Source organism: Fukomys damarensis, unplaced genomic scaffold (genome assembly GCF_012274545.1).
Source record: "Fukomys damarensis isolate Sample0158 unplaced genomic scaffold, DMR_v1.0_HiC HiC_scaffold_2, whole genome shotgun sequence".
NCBI classification, from domain to species: Eukaryota; Metazoa; Chordata; class Mammalia; order Rodentia; family Bathyergidae; genus Fukomys; species Fukomys damarensis.
Window position 1 is genome coordinate 25018410 of NW_022900914.1, and position 26670 is coordinate 25045079.

The window sequence follows — 26670 nt, forward strand, 5'->3', positions numbered from 1 at the left end:
CAGCACTTGGGAGGCTGAGGCAGGAGGATCGCTGTGAGTTCGAGACCAGCCTGGGCTACATAGTGAGTTCCAGGTCAGTCTCAACTACACAATGAGACCCTGCCTCAAAAAACCACACACACACACACACACACACACACAGACACAAAATCACTTACCTTCTTCCTGCTTCCATTTACTTACTTCCTCAGGGTTAGCATGACAGCCGAGTGTGTGCCCTTCCTAACTGACTGTGGTATTCAGGACAAATGATTTTAAGTCACAGGGTGCTTTCCACATAAAGAAGCATTGCTCTTGTTACTTCTGCAGTTACTGTTGTTACTCTGATTGCCATGCATGCTGTGTAAACCTTGGAAAGGCAATTCTGGATTCCAGGGCACAAAGGAGCATGTGTCTCAGCCAGGCCCAACGGTCAGCCTCCCATTGAGGGAACATTTGCAAGTAGGCAAACAGCTTCCTCACAACTCAGATTCCTCATGAAGGAAGCGAGTGGAGCGATGTCAGTGACCTTCAGCTTCACATACTTGAGCCCTTTAGTCCTTCAAGCAAGCCTACAAGCAGTATGTTATCCCAGTTTCACAGATCAAGGAACAGCACAGAAAGGTGACCAGAGCCATGCCATGGCTAGTGGCAAAACCCCAGCTGGGCATTGATCCCTGCTGTCCCATCTCTAGCCAGAGCCAAGCCTTGGCCACACACAGAGCCAGAGAGGGGTTGGAGAAGCTGGCCCTGGACTTGGTTGGGCTCAGTATTCTTTTTTCAGTTTACAAGTATTTTCTTAGAGCAGTACATTTGCTGTGCTCACTTTTTTCTCAAGGCGTACAGCTGTAAGCAGAAACAAGGCCATGGATGGAAGCAGGCAGGTCCTAAGGTGCTTCCTGCCCCGCCTCTGCACTCAGACCCGGGTCCCTGGCAGTGGCTGGAGTTCAAGGCCAGATGCCAGCAAGCTTATGACCATGGCCCTTCCCAACCTCTGCATGTAAAAGAATGGGCATTCCTTCTCCCCAGCAAGGTCCACCCCACCCCAGAGTGGCTGCTGAAGGTGGCCCAGGAAGGGCCTCTCCTTCCGGACAGTCTGGATTCTTCTTAAGGCCCAGGCTTGGGTGGTAAGGAAATTCTTCACTGAAACTTCGGATTTTGCATGAGACTTTATATAGAACCCAAAGTGTAAAACAAGCCACATGGGAGCCACATTGGTTGGAGCAGCATGCCCCATAGCCCTCACCTCCTGCACAGAACCAAAGGGCCCTGGAGGACCTTTCTTCCTGCAGCAGGAAGGCTCCTCTCAGGCTTCTGCCCCCAAAGACTGATGTTCACATACATCGTGCTCCTGTGGGCGGGGCTCACATTGCTTTTGGCACAGATTTCAAACTCCTTCCTATCATCAGAGGCTCTTTGAGGTTGATCCCAACCTACCTGTCTTGCCTGGCTGTTCTGTTCTCCAGCCCCAGTTCTCTGTTCTGCACACCACCTTTTGCTTCTACCTCTTCTCCCTCGAATTTCCTCTTCATAGTCTATCCAAAGATTAGTCCCCACATAAGCTTTTCTTGAGAAGCCCTCACTGTCTGCACCAGCTCTCCATGGGCTCCCCTTCTGAAGCCCAGCAGGTCCTATGGCCCATGCCCTGCAAAGAAGCACCTGATTCTTAGGTTGTATTATCTGCTTCCCTGATAATAATATGTGTCAACATGGTGACTTCATCTAGTTAATGAAAAAAGGAGGAAGGATAAGCTGCTGCTTTCTCTTACAGCAGGGTCTAAATAACTGACTTTAGACTCTAAACTGTTGGAGTCTTGACATATCCTGGAGCGGTGGGAGCGTCTCCCTCTTGCTGAGGAAAATGAAGGTCCCACTGGGGATTGACCCGTGTGGGAGAGAGCCCTTACCTTAGGCTGAGGTTGGGTTGGGTCAAGTACATCAAGCTTCCTGCAGAGGTTTCTCTTCTAGAGATTGTCTTGAGCATGTACACCTCTCTCTAACTCGTGAAGATCCTGTCAGGGTGAGCGAGGCAGTAACCATGTGGTCTGCGCCTATCTTACAGGGATTTGAAACTGGACAATATCCTTCTAGATGCAGAAGGCCACTGCAAGCTGGCGGACTTTGGGATGTGCAAGGAAGGGATTCTAAATGGGGTGACGACCACCACGTTCTGCGGGACTCCTGACTACATAGCTCCTGAGGTAAGAACCATGTGCAAAGGGCCACCTCCTCCTGGTGCCAAGGCTGAGGCAAGGGTCTAAGCCTGTGCACTAGGGTCATCTAGTGGTGCTTGGAGAATGCTCTGGAAAATCAGGATGAATTCTATGATGGAGAAACAGGGAGTTAAAAGGTTTGCTGGTTTCTTCATAAGGATGTAGTGGTGATGGGGTAAGGACAGTAAAACAAGAATACAAGTATCTCCCACATCTGCACAAATTCTCACTGAACATCACTCCCTTCCTAGGCCAGAACCACCAATACAACAAGGACTTGGAGAAATATGTTGGCTTGTATCTTTGTTTTAATTTCTTTATTATCAAAATAAAGAAACACCATTGAAAATGGCAACCATTAGCTTTACTAGCTGAAATTTGCTTAGCGTGAAACCAGGAATTGTTTGCCATTTGGAATGTGGAGGCAATTCTACATAGTGGGCATCAGGGTGGAACAAGAAGAGGGAGTTATAAACAGGGACCAGAGATGTTCATATTTATCCTCACTGAGTTACCTTGTGTGAAAGCTGTCGGGATAGTTTGCTCGTCATGAAGTGTTTACCTTGAGACGCTCCAGGTCATTCTTGCCTAAACCAGGAGATACCTGCTGTGGGTGACTCAGACTTCAGCCATGGTCCTTCATAGCAATTTAATCAAAATGATCTTCATGGATGCAAGATTGGAAGGAAGTGCCAGTCCCATTATGCACTGTCCATGGTGGAAAGGTTTTAGCACATTCAGACTTCACTTCCTGTAGGAGGGCATTGTTTGAGCACCTGCTAGACACAAAGCAGAGACATTTGGTCTAGGGAAAGTGACAGATAAGTGAACAAGTAATTAAGCATAATATAATAAAACAACATGGTACTTCAGGGATCAGGGAAGGCTTCTTGAAACATCTTGAAGATGAATTGGTTATAAAGAATAAAGATTTCCTTTCACCTAAGGAGGGCAAAGATAGGATTCCTGAAAACAGCAGAGAATCAGGGTCTTGGTAGGGAAGGAGATTCAGTATTTCAGGGCTCTGAATATTTCCGAGACTTAGTCTCATTTCTAATCTGGGCACTCCCAGGATCCAGATCACAGATCAGGCTTTTAGTAATAGCTTGTTGAATGGATGGATAGATGATAGATAGATAGATAGATAGATAGATAGATAGATAGATAGATAGATAGAAGACAGACAGACAAATGAATGAGAACTTGTGACATTTTAACATAAGCCAAATCAAGGGATGAAAACACGTTGGCCTTCAGGAAAGTTACATAGTATAGAATAAATAGGGTTTCTTGGTGCTTATAGTAATGAGTGAGATTAGAATAAAGGACCCAGGAATGAGGCCTTGATCTTATAGGATCTCTGGCCTACTAAAACCTCCCTGGAAGAGGGACCTCATCAGATCTGTCCCAGGAACAAGGTAAGCCACAAAAGTGCAGATAGGAGGGCAGAAAGCAAGGAACAGACAATTGAGAGTCTTCACAGACCAAGCAACACAATGGGCCCCTGAACAGCGCTTGGGAGTAGAGATGGTGAATTGTAATAGGTAAATTCTGTTTAGAGCTTTTACTTTCTAAGGCATCTGAAAAGTAGCTTTTTCCTTGGTGGCTTGTTCCTTTGGCAGGAGCACTAGAAATTCAGTCTTCGAGGAGAAATAAATGAAAGTGAGGACACTCCATTCGGTCTCACTTTTCTCATCTTCCTCTTTTCTTTCTGTGCATGAGAATGCCCCCTTCCTGTCCCTCTGCCAGTTGATGCTACAGTCAGAGGTTTAATAGCCTGGGACAGTAGTTACAGACCCTGCCCCAGATAAACATTCATTTTAACAATGAACGACACACCCACTAGCTTCCCAGCGAGGAGGCCCTGAGGGCTGTTTATAGGGGAGACCCAGTCACTCTTCCTTCCTGCTGTACCCTTCATGCCAGTGTGCAGAACTGGCAGGATACCATAAATGCCAAGCCATCCCTGGTCTGGTGACAGGCAAGTGACAGCTGATACAGCAAGGTCCTGCTGCCATTATCAAGGGCTAGTAGGAAAATGACATGAAATGTGACCTCTAACATGCTTAGCACAGTGCCCGGTCCATAGTGAACACTGGCTTTGTCCTCAGGGTTGGGTAGGGCGAGAGGAGCAGTCCTGAGAAGGACGATTTGAGCAAGGCCAAACTTGACCAGAATGCCCCCAAGTGCTCTTGATGAGGTCATGAGACATTGTTGAGCTTCAGGTTCATCATCTCTCCGATGGGAACTGCAGTGTCTGCCTTACCCATCTGGGCAAGCAGCATTGAGAATCTAATGGGATTGCACATGGGAATGCCACATGTTCAAATAGGAGAGGCTGACCCTGAAACCAGAGCCACCTTCTGAAGTACCAGCTCTACCTAAGGGCTCTCTCCCCACCTGTACCCTTGGCTGAACTCTCTGGCACCCCCTCCTCATTCTCCAAGCTGTTAAACTGAAGCAGTCGGGCTCCGGAGGACCAGAGAAGGGTCAGTGGGACCATTCTGTGGTTTCTGTAGCACCATCCAGTCTGAGGAAACACAGACCACCTGGAGGTCCTCTCATCATGCCACAGAGTCACAGACCCCATGTGTCCTACCTTCCTGAGGGTGGCCCCTTAACACCTAGAGCCCCCTGAGCCCCCAGAGCTATTGAGGACACCCAGTAAGATACACACAGTGGGGATACAAAATGGCTGGAGGCTGGCTGTCTCCAGAGTCAGGACGGGTTAGGCATGATGATGGGCTTAGAAGAATACTAGAGCCCTTACTCTTTGGTCCTTAAGTGATGCTCTAGGGAGACAGGTGGGGATGAAAAAATAACTAAAATTCAGTAATATGTATGATGTGCCTGCAAACCTTTGGACCAGGCAGGGTTTTAGGATGTCAGAGGACAGGAGAAAGAGCTGGGGAAATCTGGGAGAGCTTTCTGAAGGGAGACAAGATATGGCCATGTCCTCAAAGGACAGAAACTGGTGGTACCAAGAAGACATGGTGAGCCAGCATGGGTGCTGCATCTTTCGAGACTGGGGGATGAACCAGCTTTTGGTTTAACAGAACAGACTTTCTGGCTCTTTAGGACAGTGGATCCCATGTCTCCAGCCCCTAATAACATAGAGCTGGCTGTGTTTTTCTCACATTTCTTTTTCAACTCCAAAAGAAGTTTTCTAAATTATGCATGTTTTTAAAGGCTTCTGCTTAAGTCTTTCTGTTTACTCCCAGGCACTTGAGGATTGCTCTAGAAGGATATTTAGCAATAGTCATACATGCATTTAACCTAGGTGACTTTGACTCTGTACATTTGGCCAGAGGAAAAAAAGAGAGGCAGAGCATTAATAAGACCAATAACTCCTGTCAAAGACAGAATGCACCACACAATCAAGGAGATAATGTGATTTTGGCTATGAGAGAAGGAAGAACATTCATTCATGAGGTTGGCCTCAAAGAAGAGGAAGGGACCTGGGGCTGTTAAAAGACAGGTAAATGAGGGGTTCGTGACTCTCATGGGACTCATAAGGACCAATTTCTGAGAATACGCAAGAGCACTGGGGTCCTTGGTGGGTAGTACACAAACGGGTGGAGAAAGACTTCTTCTCTATAATTTTTTTCCCAGGAGCAGAGGGCTCAGGTCAATTTAGCATTGTCACCATTGAAGGAAGATTGTGGCTGTGGTCACCCTTTCCACTCTGGCAGTGAGCTTGCTGTGGCTGCCTGTGAGATAGGAAACTTAAACTTGCACTGGCCTGTGTTTCTCTGTCTGCTTCTCGCTCCCTTGACCCCGATTTTAGGGACAAAATATGCAGTTGTTTTTTTTAAATGTGGCTCTAAATCCAAGTCAGGGACCTTTCTGATACTCAAAGAAAAAAAATCCATTTGTTCCCCCTGGAGGGTAGACTGTCAATTTTGAGTTTGGAGAGATGATAGTTGACTTCCAACAAAGTGTCTCCACATTTACTTCTCACTGAATGTGCTGGTTTCGGCCCCTCTCCCCTTAAGTAGCATAGAACTCTGCTGGGGTTGGGGAGAGTTAAAAATGAAGATGCAGCATTCCTGGCAGGGCTGTTGCTAGGGGCCACTCTTTGGTGGGCCCTGATGTTGCCTGTTTTGTGAACAGATCCTACAGGAGCTGGAGTACGGCCCCTCTGTGGACTGGTGGGCCCTGGGGGTGCTGATGTACGAGATGATGGCTGGGCAGCCCCCCTTTGAGGCTGACAATGAGGACGACCTCTTTGAATCCATCCTCCATGACGATGTGCTCTACCCTGTCTGGCTGAGCAAGGAAGCTGTCAGCATCCTGAAAGCTGTGAGTCACTGCCCTTACCTAGGGTTTTGTTCCCTGGGACACACACACACACTCTCTCCCACCTCCCTCTGTCTTCCTTACTGCCTCACCCCTTATTCTGTCTCATTCCTTGAGAAGTCAGAACTTGCTACCTTCCTTGTGCCCCCTTACCCTGTTTCATTTATTCCTAACAGCATCGTACTCTTCTGACATCCTGTATAAGTTGTCTGTTATGTTTACTGCCTGTTTCCTTGCACAAAGAAGTTAGCTCCTGAGGGCAGGAATGTTTTCAGCTTGCTTCACAGAGGAACCCCTGGGGACCGAGAGCCTGGCATGCACAGGCATTGGTAAGGCATTTGAAGAAGCTTGGAAGGTACAGCCCCAGCGAGAGCGTCTCAGCTCTGAGCACTTTTCACAGATGCAGTTAAAGGGCCCCAGAGGCCAAGGTATGACCAGGCACATGACCTGGATGTGTGGTCAGAGTGTTCAGGTCCTCCCATACCTGTCTCAGGGTGTCCACTCCTTGGGTGCAGCCAATTTTACCCCATAGCAATGGGGACATCATCACAGTCCTGGTTTTCAAAAGGAAGCCTGAAACCTAGATCCGTATGTAAAATCTCATGTATGGCAAATGATTAGGACTGGTTCCATCAAAAGAATTATGGGAGGGGCCAGGGATTGCACAGGGCCTGAGTTCAATCCCCAGTACCAAAAAAAGGGATTATGGGACTAATGCAAGCCTCTCAGGGGACACCCTTGGGTCCCAGTCTTTGATCCCTGCCCTTCCTTTTCCTTTGCTGGTATCACTCATTAGTGCCTGTGGGGTCCTTAAATGGACAGATTCCAACCACTGCCTCGCTCTTCCCTGGGACTGAGCCCTGGACCCTCCACCTCCAGCCCTGTAGCCTTCCACACCTGTGCTCTCTGTAGCCTGGCACTCTCTGCTCTGCCCCACTGTCCATCCACGCTGCAGCTGAGGAGTGTGTGCCTCAGCCAGATACCACCACCACACTGTCCAGAGACCCCCACATTCTCTACACCCCAAAACTGAACTCATAATCATCACATCCGATCTGCTCCCAAGCTCCTGCGTTCAACACCTCCCCCTACTCCCACCCTCTCCCTGCACAGGGAAAATGTGGGCACACCCCTTGACCTCATCTTCTCCCTCCACATTTAGCCAATCGCAGAGTCCATCCTCCCTCCTAAAATGTTCCCTTCCGATTGTCTTTCTCCATCTTCCTGCCACCACCACCCCACATGAGCCACCCCCACATCTCCTTTGGGGAACCACAAGATCTTCTTGTGGGGCCCCTCGCGCCTTCTCGTCATCGCTGCACTTTGAGCATCCTCTGCCTCGTGCCCTTTTTAAAACTCAGCCACAACTGTACACTGAGATCAGAGAAACACTTGTATCTTCAGTGTGGTCTGAGGTCCCACGTGCGCCCCGTCTGCCACTCAGTGCTCTTTCCATGGCTGGGCCGCCACACTGACCCGTGCACAAGGACTCTGCAGCCTTCCCTGCCCCTGGTTGCTCTCTGCCCCTCTGTGTGATCCTTCTCAGGCCTCCTTCCAGTACTAACCTCGATGTTGCTTCTTTGGAGAACTTTTGCCAGCTTCCTTGTCTCAGAGAGACACCTCCCTATTACAGGCTCACAGACTGCTGTATTTCTCTTGTGTTACTTATCTTGCATTAGTCACTTCCCTGTCCCTGGGACAAAGTACCCAACACCCACTATGTAAAGGAGGAGAGGCTTATTTTTGGTTCAGTTTCCTTGGGTTCAGTCCATGGTCATCCGGGTTCAGATCATCTGCCCTTTCCAGGGCAGAAATGCCATGGCAGAAGCACATGGCAGAGAACCGCTGCCCAACACATGGCAGCCAGGGAGGAAGCTGGGACAAGAACACATCCTTCCAGGACAGGCCCTCAGTGACTCACTTCCAACCACCCCCCATCTCCCAACACCACATTCAGCTGCGCACCCAGTGGTGGGTCAACCCAGTTATGATTTTGGTGCCCCCGTGAGCCAGTCACCTTCCAAAAGCGTCACCTCTGAACACACGAGACTTTGGGGGAACATTTTAGACATAAACCATAACATATCCCCAAATCAGTTAATCGATGGGGGCAATTTTCAGCACCTTTTTCACCTCCCCTACTCTTCGGCCTGCTCTAGAAGGGCAGAGAGCATCTCTACTGTCTCCACAGTGTCCCATTCCTCATCATGGAATGCAGTGCAGAGCTGAGACCGACATGACCCTAGGCAGGTTAGAGGGGACAGGCCTTCGGTATCCACAAGTGGCACTATGGAGTGACATTGTCCAGCGCCTCCATGTTAATTTCCCTCCAGGAAAGCCCAGTCTTGGCTGGGAAAGGCGCCCTGCACCATCCAGCAGGGAGGAATCTGCCTTAGGGGGCTGAGTCACCCAACTTTTCACAATGAAGGCTTTTCTCCAAGTTCATAAGACTTTACTTACTTCAGTATTTTCTTGCTTATTTGAACAGGTGATGCATTCACATGGTTGACTGTTGTTTGTTTGTTTTGAGACAGAGTCTCACTATGTAGTTCAGGGTGGGTCTGAACTTGCTACGTAGCCCATGCTGGCTTCAAACTTGGGGCAGTCATCTTGCCTCAGCCTCCCTAGCTCTGGCATTACAAAACTGTGCCACCACACCCAGCTCATGTGCTCTTTAAAAGAGGAAAAGCAATAAAAAGGGATACATCAGAAGCTTTCTATCCTAGCCTTGCTTCCTTTATCTGTCCATTTCCTATACCCTCCAGCCCATGGGTAACTTTGTTTTATAGATTTTTTTTTTTAGATATTCTTCCAGAACTTCTCTACGTGTATATGAGCAATACAGATGTTGGTTATTATTTTTTTTACAAATGTTAAAAGATTCTACATGTATCTTGTTTTTTCTGGATGGGGGATCTCAACAGACAGCCCCTTGGGTCTGCCTGTCCTTCCACTCTACAGCTGCGGTAAGAGGGCAGCTGCCACACAGGTTGCCGAGAGGGCTGTCCCTGGGTGACTGTCAGGGGTGGAGACAGAACTTTCTCCTGCTCCAATTCCCAGAGCCCCTGAGGAGCCAGGGAGCTGCATCTAGCTGAGCAGGCCACTGCCTGTGTCCTGACAGACACCTTCCTGTGTTCCCTGGGGACCCAGAGCTGCAGTTCTTCACTGCCCCCTATCCCGTGTGTGTACGCGTGCACACACACACACACACACACACACACACTCATTCCGCAGTGTCTGCAGATGCTTTCATTGACACAACTTGGCATGGGGGAGGGTTGTTACTAGCCTGAAAAGGGTAAACACCAAAAAAGTTGCCAAATAGCCCCCAGTATGCAGGACGGTCCCCACAGCGAAGTATCGGGTCCAAATGTCAGGAGCGCTGAGATTAAGAAAATGACCCGAGAAGAGTCAGAAGTCAGAGGTGTGCTCTATTAGCTGGTTTGTGTCTGTGAGAAGGTGTGGCAGCTCAGGGGAGGTGTCCCAAGACGTCCCTCCCTGCCCCATACACCCCACCCTTCCCACCCCAGGAGAGGGAGGCAGGAAGAGAGGAAGTGAGCAGGAGTCTTCTCCTCCCTTGGCCTCGGGACACTGCTTCCTCACATTGTGTCTTGATTCTAGAGCCAGAACAGATTTTCTATGACTCTGGACATGAACTGTCCCCTAAGGGCTGCTGCCTATGTGAAGGTGGCACTGAACTCTAGAGAAGTCTGTTTACATTGTAGAATTTTACAGTGCACAACATATGCAACAGTAATTGGCCATCCTGCTGCGCTTCTTTAGCACATTGCCCTCTGGCCCAGCCTAGAGCCTCCTACTCAGTCATTATAGTTTCCTGAGTGCACAGTGAGAGGCAGACACTAAGCCAGGTGCTAGACAGATTAGACTAAGTTGTAAACCATAGAGCTCACCAAAGGAAAGAGATACTCAGATTAATTATACTTTATATAGACAAGAACCGTGGGCTCCAGGGTGTCAACAGAGGAAAAAGGATCTGGAGAAGCATCACAGAGGAGGCAGCATTTTGAGTGGATCTTAGGGAACCCTAGGACCTGGAGAGGGGCATTCAGCCCGAGGGATTAAAGTGGCAAAGGCCCAGCGAGATAGACGAGGTTCCAACCGCAGAGGTGCTGTGAGGCAGACTGAAAAGTATAGGCCTCGTGGCGTGGGCCCTTGAGGTGTTAGAGCTCGGGTGACCTTGCTGGTGGAAAGATTGGGAAAAGGAAAGGAATTGCTCCCATTCTAGTTTGAGTCCTCAGAGCCCCATCCCTTCCCCCCTCTCCCTAGCATTTAGCCCGTGCCCACCTGACCCACTTTCCAGCCCATGGGGCCAGGGATAGCACGAGGCTGTCCCTGACCTGAAGAGCTCCCTTGGTGATGAATCCCCAAACTCAACCATTATAGATTTATTCCTTTGGAGCTTTTTTGTCCTGTCTAATTCCTTTGTTTAGATACAGAAGTGCAGCCTTCACCCTGTGAAATGCCCCCTTTGTCTCTAACACACATATATGCATACATGTGCACAGCCTGTGTTTGTGCACCCATGCACATGCATGCACAACGCACACGTCTGGATTCCAGATGGCTATCAGAAGAATTCCCACCTATTCGCATTTTAGTTGAAGTTATATTGGTATCAATGTGACATTTAGCATCAGAACTGACTCATTTACTAAACTCCCCTGGGTGTGTGGGGGTTACAAGACACCACCAGAAAGTATAAAGCATGCCAATGTGGTTTTATTAAAAAGTGAGGAGGGTCCAAGTCCAAGAAGAGGAGTGGGGAGGAAGTGTGTTTGACTATTTACCCACTCACATATAACTAGTCTTTCCTCGCCCCAAATGGACTTGCCCACTGTAAATGAGTTTGTTGGATCGTGACGGCTTGGGACTCTGAAGGGGCTCCGAGAGTTAGTAAGAGCTTGACATCCTGATCTCGACTTGGGACCTTGCTAACTGTGTGACTGTGGCCCAGTTAATTAACCTCTCCCTGCCTTGAGTACCTACCTTGTGAAATAGAGCTTATTGGATAAGGAAGAAATAAGTGAACACCTCTGCCACGGTTAGGTTAGAAAGGTGGCTGGCAACCACTGCACCTAGGTAAAGTTACCCTGAGAAGTGAGGGTCTGCACGGTGCAACAGCAGGCCTGGGAGGTGACTGCAAGGCTGCTGGGCTGACTTCTGCCACCTGTGGGTGATACTGTGCTATGTCCTCATCCCGTAGTTCATGACCAAGAACCCACACAAGCGCCTGGGCTGTGTGGCCGCACAGAATGGTGAGGACGCCATCAAGCAGCACCCCTTTTTCAAGGAGATCGACTGGGTGCTCTTGGAGCAGAAGAAGATCAAGCCGCCCTTCAAGCCGAGAATTGTAAGTCAAGCCCCAAGCCCCGTCTGCCCACCCTGTGGGTCAGGCCAGTCTCTTGCTTCTCACTGCATGTGCCCGGGAAGTGAAGCGTGTTTCATGGCCCAGATGACAACAGCCAGAGGCAGCACAGACACCCCATGGCCAGTTTCTTAGGCCAAAGTGTTGACTGAAAACACACAACCTCTGGCAGTAGCCAGAGTGACATCTACTTTCTTCTTTGAATCAAACAATTCCAAATGGTGCTAACCTTCTGTGTCAGGGGAGATGTAAGATTTCCTTATAGATAAATGGGGCTATTCCTAAAGGAGCCCATTTAAAGGAAAATGTTAACTAAATATGGGTCCTACTCACCATGTGGCACGGGCGTGAAGTGTGAAGTCCAGGCCCTAACTGTCCAGTGGGAGCATGTGGGAGTCTCACCTGAAAGACGCTACTTCCTGGGGCCATTTCAGAGTCCTTTCTGCTCTCAGTCAGATGCAGGTGTGTAGTGCCTGTTACCAGCAGGTGGAAAAGGGGTATTTGGAGTTCAGAGGTTGGAGAGGAACTTGTCTCAGAAAACAAAGACTCCACTGGAGTGGAAAGGCCTGGCAGTGTGCTTCGGGGTGGGAGGAAATGGATGTGGGGAGGGGTCTTAATTCTTAATTCTGTAGCCCAGTGAAACCATCAGTCACCCAGATGGAGAATGAGAGCCAGCTGGCCAGCTCTTGGAGCTGATCGAGGTTATTGGGCAGAAGCCCAGAGCTGTGAGGCTGGGATCCCAGGCAGGGAAGCCCCAAGATCATCCAGTCATGCCTCAGTTGCCCACATTCTGTGGAGGAGGCCCCTCCGTACCACTGAGTACAGAGAAGGTGCTCTGTGGATCTGCAGAGGAGAACCCCATTCTACTTGAGGAGCCATTATCAAGAGTGCTGCGGTTTCTCAAGTGTTCCGTGAGGGTCGTCCTCAGCTGACAGCACAATTGAGCCTGGGTAGGCACTGATCCTGTCATCGATCTTCATGTGCGTCCTCCTTTGGTTTGCATGGCTTTTGTGGGGGAGCACGTAGCTCGGGACGGGCTAGAACTAGGTTCATTTTTCTCCTCTGCGCCCTGACCTAACCACAGCCCCAGGCCCCTGTGCCAAGCCCATGCTGTGCATTTGGTGGACCAGGAAAGTTTGGGGTACAAGTTCCTCAGGATGACTCTTCCCCACTGCCATAGGGCTTCTGCATGTGCCACCTGCCTGATAGCTGGGAGCCTCCACAGGCGGTCTAAAGGACAAGCTTAATTGAGCCCCCAACAAAATGGTGGAGGTCACTCACCAGAGGCCTGGCAGAGGGGGACAAAATTAAAGGCTCAGATCTGAGGATGAATATTTATTAGATTTAATCTAAGTTAATTATCCCTAAGAGAAATGGAAAGTAAACCTAAGTAAAGAGTTCAGGCCCAACCAGCTGAAACTCAGGATGAGATCCCAAGCTAAGCAGATGTCAGCACCCATCTACAAAATGGCTTGAACGTCCCTCAAGACTCTAGGTCAACACAGCCACTTTAAACAGGCTCAAGGAGCACCAGGTTCAACTGAGCCAGAGAGGGATGGTGGAGCAGCCCCTCTTGTGGGGTGTGAATGGAGAGATCTGGAGCAGGGGCAGTGAGGGTGTGAGGGGGAGCAGTGGCTGGTGTGGGAATCTGCAGAAAGACCCTTGGAGAAAGGAAGGAGGGAAGAGCTTTATCCATAAAGTCCAAAGGCCATTTTAATGTAGGGATTTGTACAGACAAGTCTCTCCCTGGGTCACAGGACCTTAACTGTCAGAGGCCTCTCTTAGATGTTCTTACTCAACCCCATTGGAGGTGCACATACTGAGATTCAAGTAGCACTGAGAGAGACTTCTGTCCCCAAACCCTTCCTGAGGCCCCAGCAGTCCCAGGAGTTCCTCATGGGGACTTCCGGTCTTTAGAGTAAAACATGTGCTCATGAAGGGCATAGACCTCCAAGGAGTCGCACTGCCCAGCCCCGCCTCAATGAGGGTGATGAGGGGAAGGCTGTGAGGAGCAGGTGAGTGTGGACTGTGAGCATCAGGCTAAGGCAGAACTTGACTCAGGAGAGAGGCCAAGAGTGAACAGAGAACCCAAGAAGGCCCACGCCTCACCTACCACCAGTGTAGAGGCTTTGCTCTGACTCACACAGCGAGGAAGCTTTTTCCTGCTGTTCCTGGCCCCTTGTGGTGGTGCTTCTGTGGGTAGGCATCTGAGAGACCCCTGGGAACTGGCAGGAGGAAGTAATTCCCTGGGCAGGGGTCCCAGAGCATAAACCACTAGGACTTCCTGAGATGGCAAAGAGAAAGGGCCAACCTCATCCAAATGTTTCTCTCATCCTAGTTCCTAAAGATGGTGCTCACCATTGTAGAGGGAAACTGTCTTCCCACATTCCTACTCTGCCCCCGAGACCTCAGGTTATCCTTCGCACTGGGGTACGAGGGACTCTGAGAAGAGGGTATTATTAGGCCGGTGTGATTGCAGCTGGAGGAGAGAATTAGACATTGGACAGCAGGGCACATGAGACATTGTGCCGGGAGTGTTTCTGGTCACACTTGGCTGACACACATGGGTTCCCACAGAGCACTCAGCTACGGGTCCTCCTCAGAAACTTGTTCAGTCTCCTTGAATATCTATCATGTGTCTGTCCCCAGGACCTGAGCTTTCTCTCTAGAGAAAAATCTAAATTAGAAAAGAAAAGGATAGCTCATAGCTAGTTAGCTGTCAGGAGTATGTCCTGACTGTGGCCCTAAGTGGAAGACTCTTCTTGAAACAAGGAGCTGGCCTCAGTCTGCATTACCTGTGGGCTGGAGTTTGGCAGGAACAGATGTGAAGTTGATTTAAGCTACTCAGTGACTCACAAAGCCCAGCGGGGCCAGTGTGAACACTCATACCAGGTTTATACAATTTCTCCCCTCCCCCGACCAACTCAGAGCCCTGGGTGTGTGCCCAGCTCGTATGGCACCAGTGAAGATACTTCTGTGTTCCGTAAGCAGGTGCAGCCTTACTGCAGGCAGAATGGACTGCCACCCACAAGAGGTCACTGGGGAGACACTGGGGAGTAAGGCAGGGCCCTGCAGAAGTCATCCTTCTATTCATAGGACAGGAGCTCTCTCTCAAGCCTGGCTTTCCATGAGCTGAAGGTGTCCTAGAACTTGAGTCCACATCTGTTACCTTCCTGGGAGAGCTGGGGAAGAAAGGTCTTTGACAGAGGGAGCAAGGTAAGCTAGCTCAGAGCCCATCCCTGGCAAAGAACAGCCAAAAATAGTATGAGGTTCTATGATCCCGGGCCTCAGGGACAGACTCCAAGTCAAAGGAAAGACAATCCAAGAAGGGAAAGATCACATGTGTGAGCAGACATCACTAGATCACTAGCCCTGCAGTTGGAGGTGGTTACAAGGAGATATTGGGCATGTGTTTAAAGAATCCAGGAAGGCAGTTGTACAACACACCCCCCCATCTGAAGACTGAGCATCCCCAGGGTGATGTGGTCAAGGGCTGCAGCCTGGGCAGCAGCTCTAGGTATCTCCTGCCTGGGGCTAGCTCCTGAGCCATGCCCCTATGACCTCACACCAGGATGTTACTGTCCCCAGAAAGCTACTCAGTTGGTATTGCCCAGCTGCTCGGCTAGCTGTGCAGAGCCTGAGTCACCTGATGGGGGGATACCCTGTCAGTTTCATTCAGGAAGGAATTGGTTTTAACAGGGGGCTTCTTTCGTGCTTCGGGTGAGGCCAGAGTGGTCATACTGGCCAGCCTCAGACTTAGAAAGGCCAGGTCACAGCAGCATGTTTTTCTAGAGCCCCTGGTCCTGCCCTGCCACCACACAGATGCACATAGACCCTGCCCTCTCTCTGGTGGCTCATGCCCACAGAGCTGAGGATGTGTTAGAACAGTTCTCAGGCCGGTTTCCCTGCCCCTTTGAAGATAGGGGAGGTTGTCCAGGTTTGAAGCTAGAATTTGGCCTCTAGCCATGTTCCATCGTTATCTCAGCTGCCTGCTGTCCCTACAGGCTTTTGCCTTTCTGAGAAGTTTGCTAAGCTGAGAGTTCTGCTTCCCTCGTGCACAAACCTCCTGTGTAACCTCTCCCCTTACTTCCCCCTGGGCTTCCTGCCTTCAGGTTATCACCCTTTGTCCTAACCCCACCCAGGGTACTTCTCAGTGACCTCTGCTTCCTCGTGGAGGTTTCCCTCTCATGTGTCCTCCACGCTCCTAGTTAATTCTTCCGGGCCACCCTCTACCCACCCACACACTGAGCTGATTTTGTGCAAGTGAGGTGCCATCAGTACCTAACCTAAGACTTGGAGCCAACATTTACTCAAATCAGTGTTCTAGGGGAGGCTGGTTTCAGAGCAAGGGTGCACAGAGGGGGATGTTTGATGGCATCTCCCAGCAGTGGGGGGCATGTGAGTAGGAAAGCCAGCCAGGGTGGTGCCAAACTCTTTGCTACCAGAAAAAATGTCCACACATGGAATCCACTGGTGTGTCTGCTGGGGATTTTTTTGGAGATGGTGGCATTACCAGTGAAAGTAGCGCACTTAGCTCTTGTGCTGTTGGTGGGCTTACTTTCTGGGGACAATAGGGACAGAGTGGTATGTTTGGTTGAAGGGATCATCTGATCTTGGGGATATTCTGCTCGCTCCCAGCTTCCCTCTTGCATACCCATTCCTTGCCCCCCAGAGGATAGACCCTGAGACTATGGCCTCCAGGACTTTAGCACTGGAGTGGGGATCAGCAGTACAGGAGGGAGAGCTCTGCCTCCCCGGAATCCAAGCTGTCCTCAGTGAGCATCAAAAGCAATGAGGGAAATGCTGGCCGAGTAAACTTCTCTTGTGTACGTGTTCTCTCTTTTCAAGTTTGCTTCAGTGTGAATGTCCCTCTTTAAGGTAAGGCCTCCAGAGTGGGGAGTCTCTCCAGGTAGGTGAGCCCACAGGCCCCGTGACATAGAAGCCCCTTTCAACCTCATGATCGTCTCCATCCAGCCATCCATGCTGCATGGCAGGACCCTGAGGGAGGCCCCTCCTGCATGCTCCTGCATGACTAGGCTGTGCTGAGAAAAAACCTGGGAAGTGGGCTCGTGACCCTCATACCCTCACTTACTGAGCAGCCCAAGGAGCAGCCCACTGGGCTGGCAGCCCCTTCCCTGAAGCCAGCCCAGATGCCCAGGGACCATAAGAGCATGAGGCCAGGAAACCATTAGATGCCATTCTCATCCTCCATCCTGCAGGAGCAGGAGCAGGACTCACCAAGGACACCACCCTGGACTGCATCCATGTCGTAGTGAGAGCGCTTATCCCACTAGAGGCCACAGGCTCCCTCACCTTAGGGCTCTCGCCTGGGGTAGGAAAGGTCCAAAACCCTGATTTTAGTAGTTGCCTTAGGTGGTGGCATGGCACAGAGGACAGGGGACTGGCTTTGACTTCAGGGAGACCTGGGTTGGAGTAAGATTGATCTCACAGGACAGCCATGTGATCCCGAGGATTCACCTCCTACCTGGACCTCTGGCCTCCTTACCTGTGAAATGGGCTGAGAATACTTCCCTCATGGAGCTATAAACAGGGTGAATAACAAACTTTGTGCCCTGTCCCTGCCTGGGAAACTGTGGAACCCCTCCCTCCCTTGGCCGCCCAAGCCCAAGCCCACACATGCCCCTTCCTCTCATCCCAGTACTCAGGATTATAGCAGTGGTGTGATATTCGGAGGCTGGGCTTTGGACTCCGACTCAGGCAGGATCCGGTTTGGCCCTTGGATTCTTGCTGTGATCAGCACTGTACCTGACATACACGGAGCACTTGGGATCCTGAGAAGACAGCGGGAGTCTGAGGCTGGGGTAGGCTGGTGCAGACCTCACTCCTGCTCCAGAGGGCTGCGATGACAGGCTTCTAGATGAGGAGGTAGCATATCCTATTGGGTGGCAGCCGTAAGAGGGAAGAAAGGCCTGTGGAAACCAAGAAGAAACATGACTCAGAATTCTGTGGAGAGTCTGCTTGTTCTAATCCTCCAGGACCACTGGGCTGAGCCGGGGGAGTATCTGGAAGGAGGCACAGCAAGAGGCGAGCTCACTCCAGATGCCCGGCCCCAGCCTTTTTCCCCATGTCCCAGGGTCCCCGCAGTATCAGTTGCCTCCTTTTATTCTACAGATTGCTCGGCACCTTTACTCTCCCTGGCTTCCTCCTTGGTGGTATTTTTGCTGAACTAGAAGCTTGGTGCCCAGCCCCGTGCTAGCATTGGTCACCTGTGAGATCCTACACCAGCACAGTAGGTTCCTCCATCCCCCTAAGCTAAACAGCTATGCTGGGGCATCTTGGACTCTGCACAAGAGATTCTGTCATCTAAAAAGTGTTTCATAGCAGGAGTGTTCCTGTGGCCTGGGTGGGGGACCTGCCACTACACCATGTTAGTCCCTCCCTCGCCCCATCTTCCACTCCAGGGAGAGGCCAGCTGTGACCAGGCCTCCTTGGGCTTGGTTGGTCATCTCTGTATGTATGCCTCTTAGTTTTCCTTAGATCTTAGTGGTTGTAAGATTGGCCTATGCCTTCGTGGGTTCATAAAAATGATGTTTATTGAATATCCTCCCTGCCCTGCTGGTGCTTGAAGTAACACACATGACCTACCTGGGAGCCCAGAAGGATCTGCTTGGCTGTGTGTGATAGAAGAAAAGAAAAGCAGGAGAAATCAGGAGGGTTTCCTAGGGGGGCTGAATCCACAGAGAAAAATGGGAAGGGTTATAGGGAAAGACATCCACAGGCCACCTGTATTCAACAGGGGTTTATTGAGATATACTTGGCACTTTTTTTGCAGCCCTGAAGGGGAAGGTTGGCAAAAGCAGGGAAAGGACCCCCTCCCAACACCCTTTGGAAGTTTAGGGGGTGGCAGAAAATTCTGTAATAGGAAATACTCAAGGTAGAACGGGCAACAGAGTAAATTCCATAGCTTCACTAACAGACACTTACTGGGGAGAGGAGTTTTGAGCCTTGCCTCTCAAGGTTGGGGACAGAGGGTAAGAGATGTCATGAAGCCGGCCTCACCAAACAGGCTGAGAGTGGGGCCTCTGTGGTCCCAGGAGCCTCGTCCAGCCACTCGCTCCTCACCCTCAGGCTTGCAGAAGGTCCCATTCCAGAGGGGCCACATTGCTGGAGGAGCAGGGCCCTCCTGCAGTCTCACGGAGAGGACTAAAGAGTGGTCCTGCGGCCAGGAGTACAGGACCATGCTCATGTACATGGAGGCCTGTTCAGGTGCATTAGAGTAGAAGGAGACTGAACCCACACTTTCCCCAAGAGGGGCCTCCATCTTCCAGCCTGAGAGCCCTAAAACCTGCTTGTGCTCTTTGCAGCGTACAGGTGCATTTTACAACACTGACAGTGTCCCCAGCCCACATCCACCTCCAAGGCTGGGACTTTGTCCAGTGCCCATCCATCATGGCAGAGAGAAACTCTGGGAATCCAGTTTTGCATTTGAGGGACCAGTGCCCTGTTTGCTTCCCTTGTTTGTGTTGGAGAGGGGGTAGTGGCAGAATTATATTTAGACTAAACTTAACATTCAAGTATTTTTCTAGAATTGTGGGATTTGACACATACACATTAGGATTGTGAAAGTTTGTTAAGGTTCTACCTGTACCTCTGTCTCTTTAAAGTGAGATAGCTTGGCTACATGAACAGAGGCTATTTTCTCTCCACGTTTTCCTAGCTACTCCTTTCTGGGACCTAATCCACTTTAAGAGAATTTGTGTGTGTGTGTGTGTGTGTGTGTGTGTGTGTGTGTTGTTTTGTTTTTTGTTTTTTGTTTCCCTAGAGCACAGAGTTTGGATAATCAGTGGAATATTTCAGGTGTGAGCCCAGCTGGATGTAGAGGAGGGTTGAGAATATCTGGGCTGGTGACTTGCCCTCAGTAGGGGGTAGAAAGATAAGCCCTGGAGAGTGGGGCCTTATAGGGCTAGATGACTTAGAAAATAAATCAGACCTTACCTGGGGACTTTGGCCAGCATCTATGCTTGTGTTTGGCAGCAGTGGGATTTGCAGTCTTCCTAGGGAAGCATGCCAGACTTGGGCCACAGGTACCTGGTGTGCGTAGGTGTTCCACCGAATGATTCCGAATACAGTCACCCCAAAATAGAGGTCTCCAGAATTATGTACCCACCCTGTAAGCTAAAGAAGGAAGAACGCAGAGCGCTGGGTGCTGGGCTTTGCTGGTACTCTCTGTGCTGCCCAAGCCAGTCATGGGAGCTCCTACTGCTTTCTATAAAATGAATAACATAAGTAATCCTTAAGGTTTTTTCCAGCCCCTCTCCTTCTAAGTAAACATGCTTTATGAGAACAGGGACTTAGGGGATTTTAAAATCAATTTTAGTGCAACAAAATTTATATTGGCTACAATATAGCCATGTGTAAAATGTATAATTTTTCTGTTTTGTTTTTTGTTTTTATGGCCATACCACTCGTACCTCTGTGCTCCACCCCTCAGTCCCTAACATGTATCGGTGTATCTGCCCCGACACTGAATACAAAGAGCATCTCTATCCTCCCCCAAAGTTCCCTGGTCCCCTGAGCCCCAGCAGTCCTCATCTGCTTTTGGTCACTGGTGATTCGATGTAGGGTTTTTTCTAGAATTTCACATAATTGGAGCCGCATAGTATTATTTTGTGTCTGGTTCCTTTCATTCACTCAGTACTGTGTTTTGGAGCTATGGGACTTTTCCAGAAAATTCAACTGTATACTAAAGTAGAGAGAACTGCCTTCTAGACCCCTGTGTGCTCATCGCCCTAGGGCAGCAGTTGGCACTGTTCCTGACACATGGCAGGTGTTAATCCGTATTTGTGAATAAATGAATTCTGTAGCTCTACAATATTTGTCTAGAGAGTTTTTCCCAGATCCATCTTTTAAACTCTCTTCTCTCCTTTTATGGCCCCAGACTGATTTCCATTCTATGCCTGGAAATTTGGGGCAATTAGATCCTTAGATCATTAGGAAACCTGAAATCACTATTGAATGGTGAGAGAAGGTGGATGACCTCATCTTGACTCTTCGAATGTTTGCAATTCCTGTTTTAAAGCCAGCAGGCAACACAATAATAAATCCCAGGCCAAGAGAACTGATCTCTATCTAGAACATTTTCATAAATAAGGCAAGGGGGCAGATTGGCTAGTGGAAGAACATGACCTTTGCTGCGACCATCCTGGAAATGTCTCCTTTGGCTACCAAAAATATCCCTGGAATCGCTAGACCCTAACGGCTATTAACAATGACACTACTTGAAAAGCAGATTCTAAGTGAAGAGGGGCTGCACTGCATCGCTAGGAGCAGAGTGAGGGCAGGGTGGCCACCGTCTGCCTGCCTACTTCTAGCTGGGGACTCAGGCTCCCGATGCACCCAGCCTGGATCTGCCGCTGCATGTCCCATTGCTCAGCAAGATCAGGTCCCAAGCAAGCCGTGTCAGGCAAGGGCTGCCTTCTCCTCCTGACTTTACTTCTGGATATCCGCACTGCGTTTTCTATATCGTATTTGGTCTCTGGACCCCCTGAGGCCTGTTTGCCCCTTTTCAGGGTTCACCCAATGTAGCTTGTCAGATCACTTTAGTGAGTCAGATGCAAGAAAAAAATGAATGAAACGCAGACTAGGTGAGGGGAGGATAGAACAGGAGAGGAGAGAATAGGGTGGGATGGGAGAGGGTGGAATACAGAACCCTTCATAGGTAGTAAAGTAGAGCTTGTGGAAAAATAAAAAAGCAGTTTTTCCTTGAATTTTCTTGGGGTGCTGGCATGGGTTAATGTGCACTAGCTCATACATAAAATACATTTCTTGCTTTTGATCATAATATAGCATCTCTAAGGGCTATGCCCTGCTGTACCCCTGATGTCTAAGAAATGACCCCAAAAGGCCTATTGGGGGTAGTGGCCTCATGAACTGTGAGGTATGTGGAGCCAGAACACAATCATTTATTTTTAATGCAGCACCTCTGCTGGCAGCAACCACTGAACTGGAAGGCAGAGTGCTTCATACCTGCATGCAGACAGCTGCACGGACACCTCCTGGCAGCTCGTGGGGAGCAGGATGGCACATGCCAGGGAACCCAGCCTCCGGGTCAGAAAAGCTGAACTCAAGTCCTGACTCTGCCTCGCCTGGCATGGGCAAGCTGTGTAACACCTTGGAGCCTGGTTCCCATTGTCCCAACAATGGGGTTGTGGTGGAACTGGCCTTCTCTTAGTGTGGGTGTGAGGTGTGTGTTAGATGTCCAGGCACTTCATGCAGCACCAGCACCTGGCCAGGTCTCCAGCTAGGAACTTTACTGGTCTTTTCCGCAAGAATAAAACTGAGGTTGTCCCTGGCATGTTGCTGGATGGGAATCCAAGGCACATACCACATGGAGCTCATCTAAGGGAGAAGATAGTCAACTAGTTGAGACATCATCAGACCCAGTTTCAAGAATTGTCAGGAAAGAGAAGCATAGGGATGAGGGAGGTCAAAGTGCATGAAGAGACCTCAGCTCCCAGGAAAAGAATTTCCCTTCCCACACAGCTGCACCAGACTCTTGTCTCATGGCAAGCTTTAGGGCTCCTTTGTAGCCCTGAAGAGGGGAATGGACCCATTCTGGTTCTCATTTCTGCTCTTGGAGGGCAGAGGGCTCAAATGCATGGAGAAAACCAGGTTCTCTCTGCTGGGCTTCAGGGCTGGTACAGGGGCCAGTCAACTAGAGGGGAGCTTGCAAGGGCAAGTTGGGCTGGGCTCTGCTACTGACAGAAACTGCAACAGGACTACCTTGCCTCATCAAGGGTTCCTGCCTTGCTAGGGTGCCAAAACTCAGGGGCCACTAAGACACACCTCTAGGCCACTTATGAATTCCAGACTGGGTAGTATCAGTGTTTACAATATATATGGATTATGTGGACTCATCCGTAATCATGGGGCCCCAGATGACCTTTAGCTTGAATTTATGCTTTGAATTTTTGTTAGTAGACTTTGGAGTCAGTTGGGGAACCATAGCATGCCTATGTGTAGACCAGGGCTGGTCTGGGAGGGGGTGGGCCCCAGCCTTCAGAACCACCCAGAATGCTGTATTCACCAAAAAGATGGCCCTGGCTGTAAGACAGTTTGGTTTACCTGCATTTAAAAGAGCTCTCTGGAGCTGGGTATGGTATACACACCTGTAATCCCAGCTACTCCAGAGCCTAAGGCAAGAGGATCACAAGTTCAAGATTAGCCCAGGCAATTTGATGAGAACCTGTCTCAAAGTACAATTTTTAAAGGGCCCAGGGTCAGTGGTAGAGTACTTACCTAACATGTGTCTCTCATGGGTTCCATCCTAGGTAAGAAAAAGACCCCTCTTCAAAGAGCCTTAGATTCTCAGACTACATCTGGGGAACTTTCCCCAGCCAGTTAGTTACCTATGAGACTCCTTGCTAGGGACCCCTGTGATCCAGGGGCTGTAAGCAAAAGGACACATTTCACATTCTGGAAAAACTTCTCAGGGCTTTCTCCTCTATGTGGATTCCTTAGAGAGGCGTTCTGTAACAGAGAAAGTCAACATTTTTATTAGGGGAAATGTTTAAATTGGTGTTTTAGGATTTTGTTTTGTGCTGCTAGGAGTTGAACTCAGGGCTCTCAAGTATGCGAGGCAAACACTTTACCACTGAACGCATCCCCAGCCCTGAATCAGTTCTTAACTTAATAAGTTCTTAACTTAAAATTTGTAAGTAAACTTTTTCCCCAGGAAAAACCAAATGTGTCCCCACACATAACTTACCTGTACTGTATGGCACGGTGTCTGTCGAACCCTGAAGCCTCTCCTCGAGCATAGGGGTCAACAAACTGGAGCCAAATACATCCTCAACCTGTTTTTGTGTATGCTTTATGACACATGAAAAAATATATGAAATTCTGAAGCCAGTGTCCATAGTTGGGATCCCACTGTGGGGGTGAAACAGGGGCAGGGCGAGGTTGGGAATTCCAGGTTAAGGAAGCTTTGGGTTCTTTACTTTTGCTTAAAATGATTGTGCTATAGGTTATACAGGTAGAAGCAGGCTAGACCCACAACACACCGGGACCAAGTTTCCTGCTTCTCTGGGAGCAGGAGGCAGCCGGGAGTCATGTGTTGGGTCCTTCTTTCCTTCTGGAGGTGCCCAAAACGACACTGCCTCCCGATTGACCATCCAGGGATTGCCTGGAATAGGTGTTGGAATGCATGTTTCATAGCAATCTGCCCGTCCCTACATTCGAGACCCCCAACTGATTCAGACAGTTGGAGCCCACTGAACTCCTTTGATCACTGAAATCTTTTTAGGGTGCAGGGGAGGAGACAAGTGTTAGCTAATAACTGGACATGGAATTGGCTGATATCTTTTCTTTTTCCAAAATAACTGTTCCAGTGGAATTCATTAAAATATATTTTTATAGTTTGGCAAACAATAACAAGCGGGGAGGGGAAGAGAGGAAATTGGTTGAATTCTAGCCAACAGCTGACCTGGCAGAATTCATCTGTGGCTTATTTGTTCAAAATGGCTGGTAGTCTGCAGGAATGTGGTCCATTTTAAGAAATGTAGTACTGTATACAGACTGCCCTGGGAGTGAAGTAGCTTTCCCCTGGAAGCAGTTTAGAGAGGAACCACCAGATTGAAGAGAAGAGCAGGCAAGGACCTGTGGAGGCCACTGGGGCCCTCCCCTTCAGACCATGGATTGGCTGAGAACTGCCTTGAAGCTAATCATTTGTCCTTAAAAAGCAAATGGGTCTTTATTTTCTTTTCTCCTAAAATGTAGAAGTAAGTTCACAAACTGGAGGATTGTGTGACCCATTCAGCTCAGAGAATGGCTTTTGAAAAAACTGAATTGGAAACATTTGAAAATCAGGAGATTTAATGCAAAAATGCAACTGGGGGCATTTCTGGGTCTGTGTCCCTGACAGGCAGTGTCAGCTGGGGAGGCACACATGCCCCAGCTTGCCTAGCTCCATGGCTGCAGTGACCTCAGGCTCCCCAGTGCATAGACACACGGCCCCCACTCAGTACAGAGAAAAGGAGATGTGTGCTCAAAGTAAAACCCATGTTCTTACATTCTTCCTTTTTGTTTTTCTTATCTTACCTTATTTCAGAAAGTTTTAAGGAGGCCCACCAGGATATACCAACTGCATATTATGAATGTCCTGTCAGTGAAAAGAAAGAAAGATCAGGGCAAAAAATAACATTCTTTTGGGTGGCCACACATCGGGCTCTTTTCTTTGAGCAAAGCCTGCTTAATTCTAGATTTAATGGACATGGGAGAGGGAAGCACACAGGTTGCACAGGTGAAACAAAGATTAAGTAGAAATCTCTCCCTAAAGGATCATCCTAAGACCGTGCTGTGTCATAACCCTACGTTAGTGATCCATGTTAAGGAAGAAGCAAAGGTAATTTACTCTATGTTCTGTTCTCACCACTTGAATGTATTATTTAATTCATATAATTCAAATATGTAAGGAGGACTACTAACGTCCCCATTTAATGGATGAGAAGATGGAGACAGAGAGAGAAGCCAGAAGAATTAATAATTAGTTAATTGGCCCAAGGCCAGAAGGATTAATAATTAGAGAACCGGGAATGGAATCCATGTGTTGGGGCTGTAAACATGTTAGGCCAAACCACTTAGCTGCACTCCATCTCCGAGGGTGACATTTAAAGAAAGCAGTGTGATCACCCAGCAAGCTGTCAGATGTCTTATTTTGTAAAGACCCATATACAATAAGGAAGGAAAGAGTGAAATGGAAGGAATGCCAATATAGAATATGAACTTGAAAGAAATCTAAATCTAGAACTGTAGGCTCCTAAACAGGCTTTTAGACATCAAAAAGGCCTTCTGAAACTGATAAGAACAAAAGAAGAAAGAGATCCGCATAGACTCAACTAGACTATGCATCAGGATTACTTACAGAGCTTTAAAAAATTACTGAGGCCCAGAACTTACCCACTAGAGATTCCAGTTCACAAAGGCTGGGGCAAGGCTCTGTAGAGCTGGATTTGGTTTGTTCCCTTACCAGCATGAGAACCATTGTGTTAAACAATGACCAAATAAAAACAAGGCTGTTCTTTTACCTCCCAAAAGGAAAATATCTTCAAAACTCAAAGATGAGGGCAAAAACCACTAGAAGGAAACTGAAATCAGTGACAGATAAATGAATTAAATACATTTAATGTGTATCGCCCTGAGCACGCCTGCTCCATGCCCAGGCCAGATCCCAGAGTGATTTCACAGAATCTCTGGAGATGGACCAGCATCATGCTTTCACTCTTCCGGGTGAGACTCTTCTGTGCAGCTGAGGTCGAGGTTCAGGGCCCATGTTACTGATGAATCTTTCATGTGATTTAGGTGTGATGGAATAAAGCAATAAAACCAAATAATAGGAGATGAACAAATTGTCTCTCAGTACTTACAAATAGGAAGAAATAGGGATTTGGAATACTGTGAGATGAGTGTTATTAAAGCAAGTATCTAGAAAATTTTATAAGAATCAGTTATTCTGACATTTAGGGGGGAATTTAACTTCTTTACTTCAAGTAGTAGAGAACCGCAGTAGGCATTTGTATCCTTATTCTAGAGAAGTGGTTGAAAGTATCCCTGATACCATCCTTATGAAGATGAAAAACTTGCCTAGGGCTGGTGGATTCTCAGTGGACTTAACAAACATACCCCACAGTGACCCTGGGACATGATGTCAGCCTTATAGGAGACTTTGCAGAGGCCATGCTAATTCTGTCCTGAACAGTGTTTTTATAGATATCTTAATAGAGTGGAGGCGTGCATGACAATCACTTTTTTTTTTTTTTTTTTTTTTTTTTTTTT

The 26670-nt window shown here is 48.8% G+C and overlaps 1 protein-coding gene across 3 annotated transcripts in view; it reads left to right on the forward strand.

Moving 5' to 3' along the window:
• The window catches only part of Prkce (protein kinase C epsilon), a 514303-nt gene that overhangs the window by 477068 nt on the left and 10565 nt on the right, over positions 1-26670 (forward strand). For 2 of the 3 annotated variants that reach the window (XM_010615763.3, XM_010615765.3), the window contains 3 exons: positions 2042-2180; positions 6306-6494; positions 11716-11862. In XM_010615763.3, coding sequence (XP_010614065.1) covers positions 2042-2180; positions 6306-6494; positions 11716-11862 — 475 coding nt within the window. Of the gene's footprint in view, positions 1-2041; positions 2181-6305; positions 6495-11715; positions 11863-16725; positions 16756-26670 lie in introns of those variants that run through there. The other variant, XM_033763891.1, reaches the window with a different exon arrangement.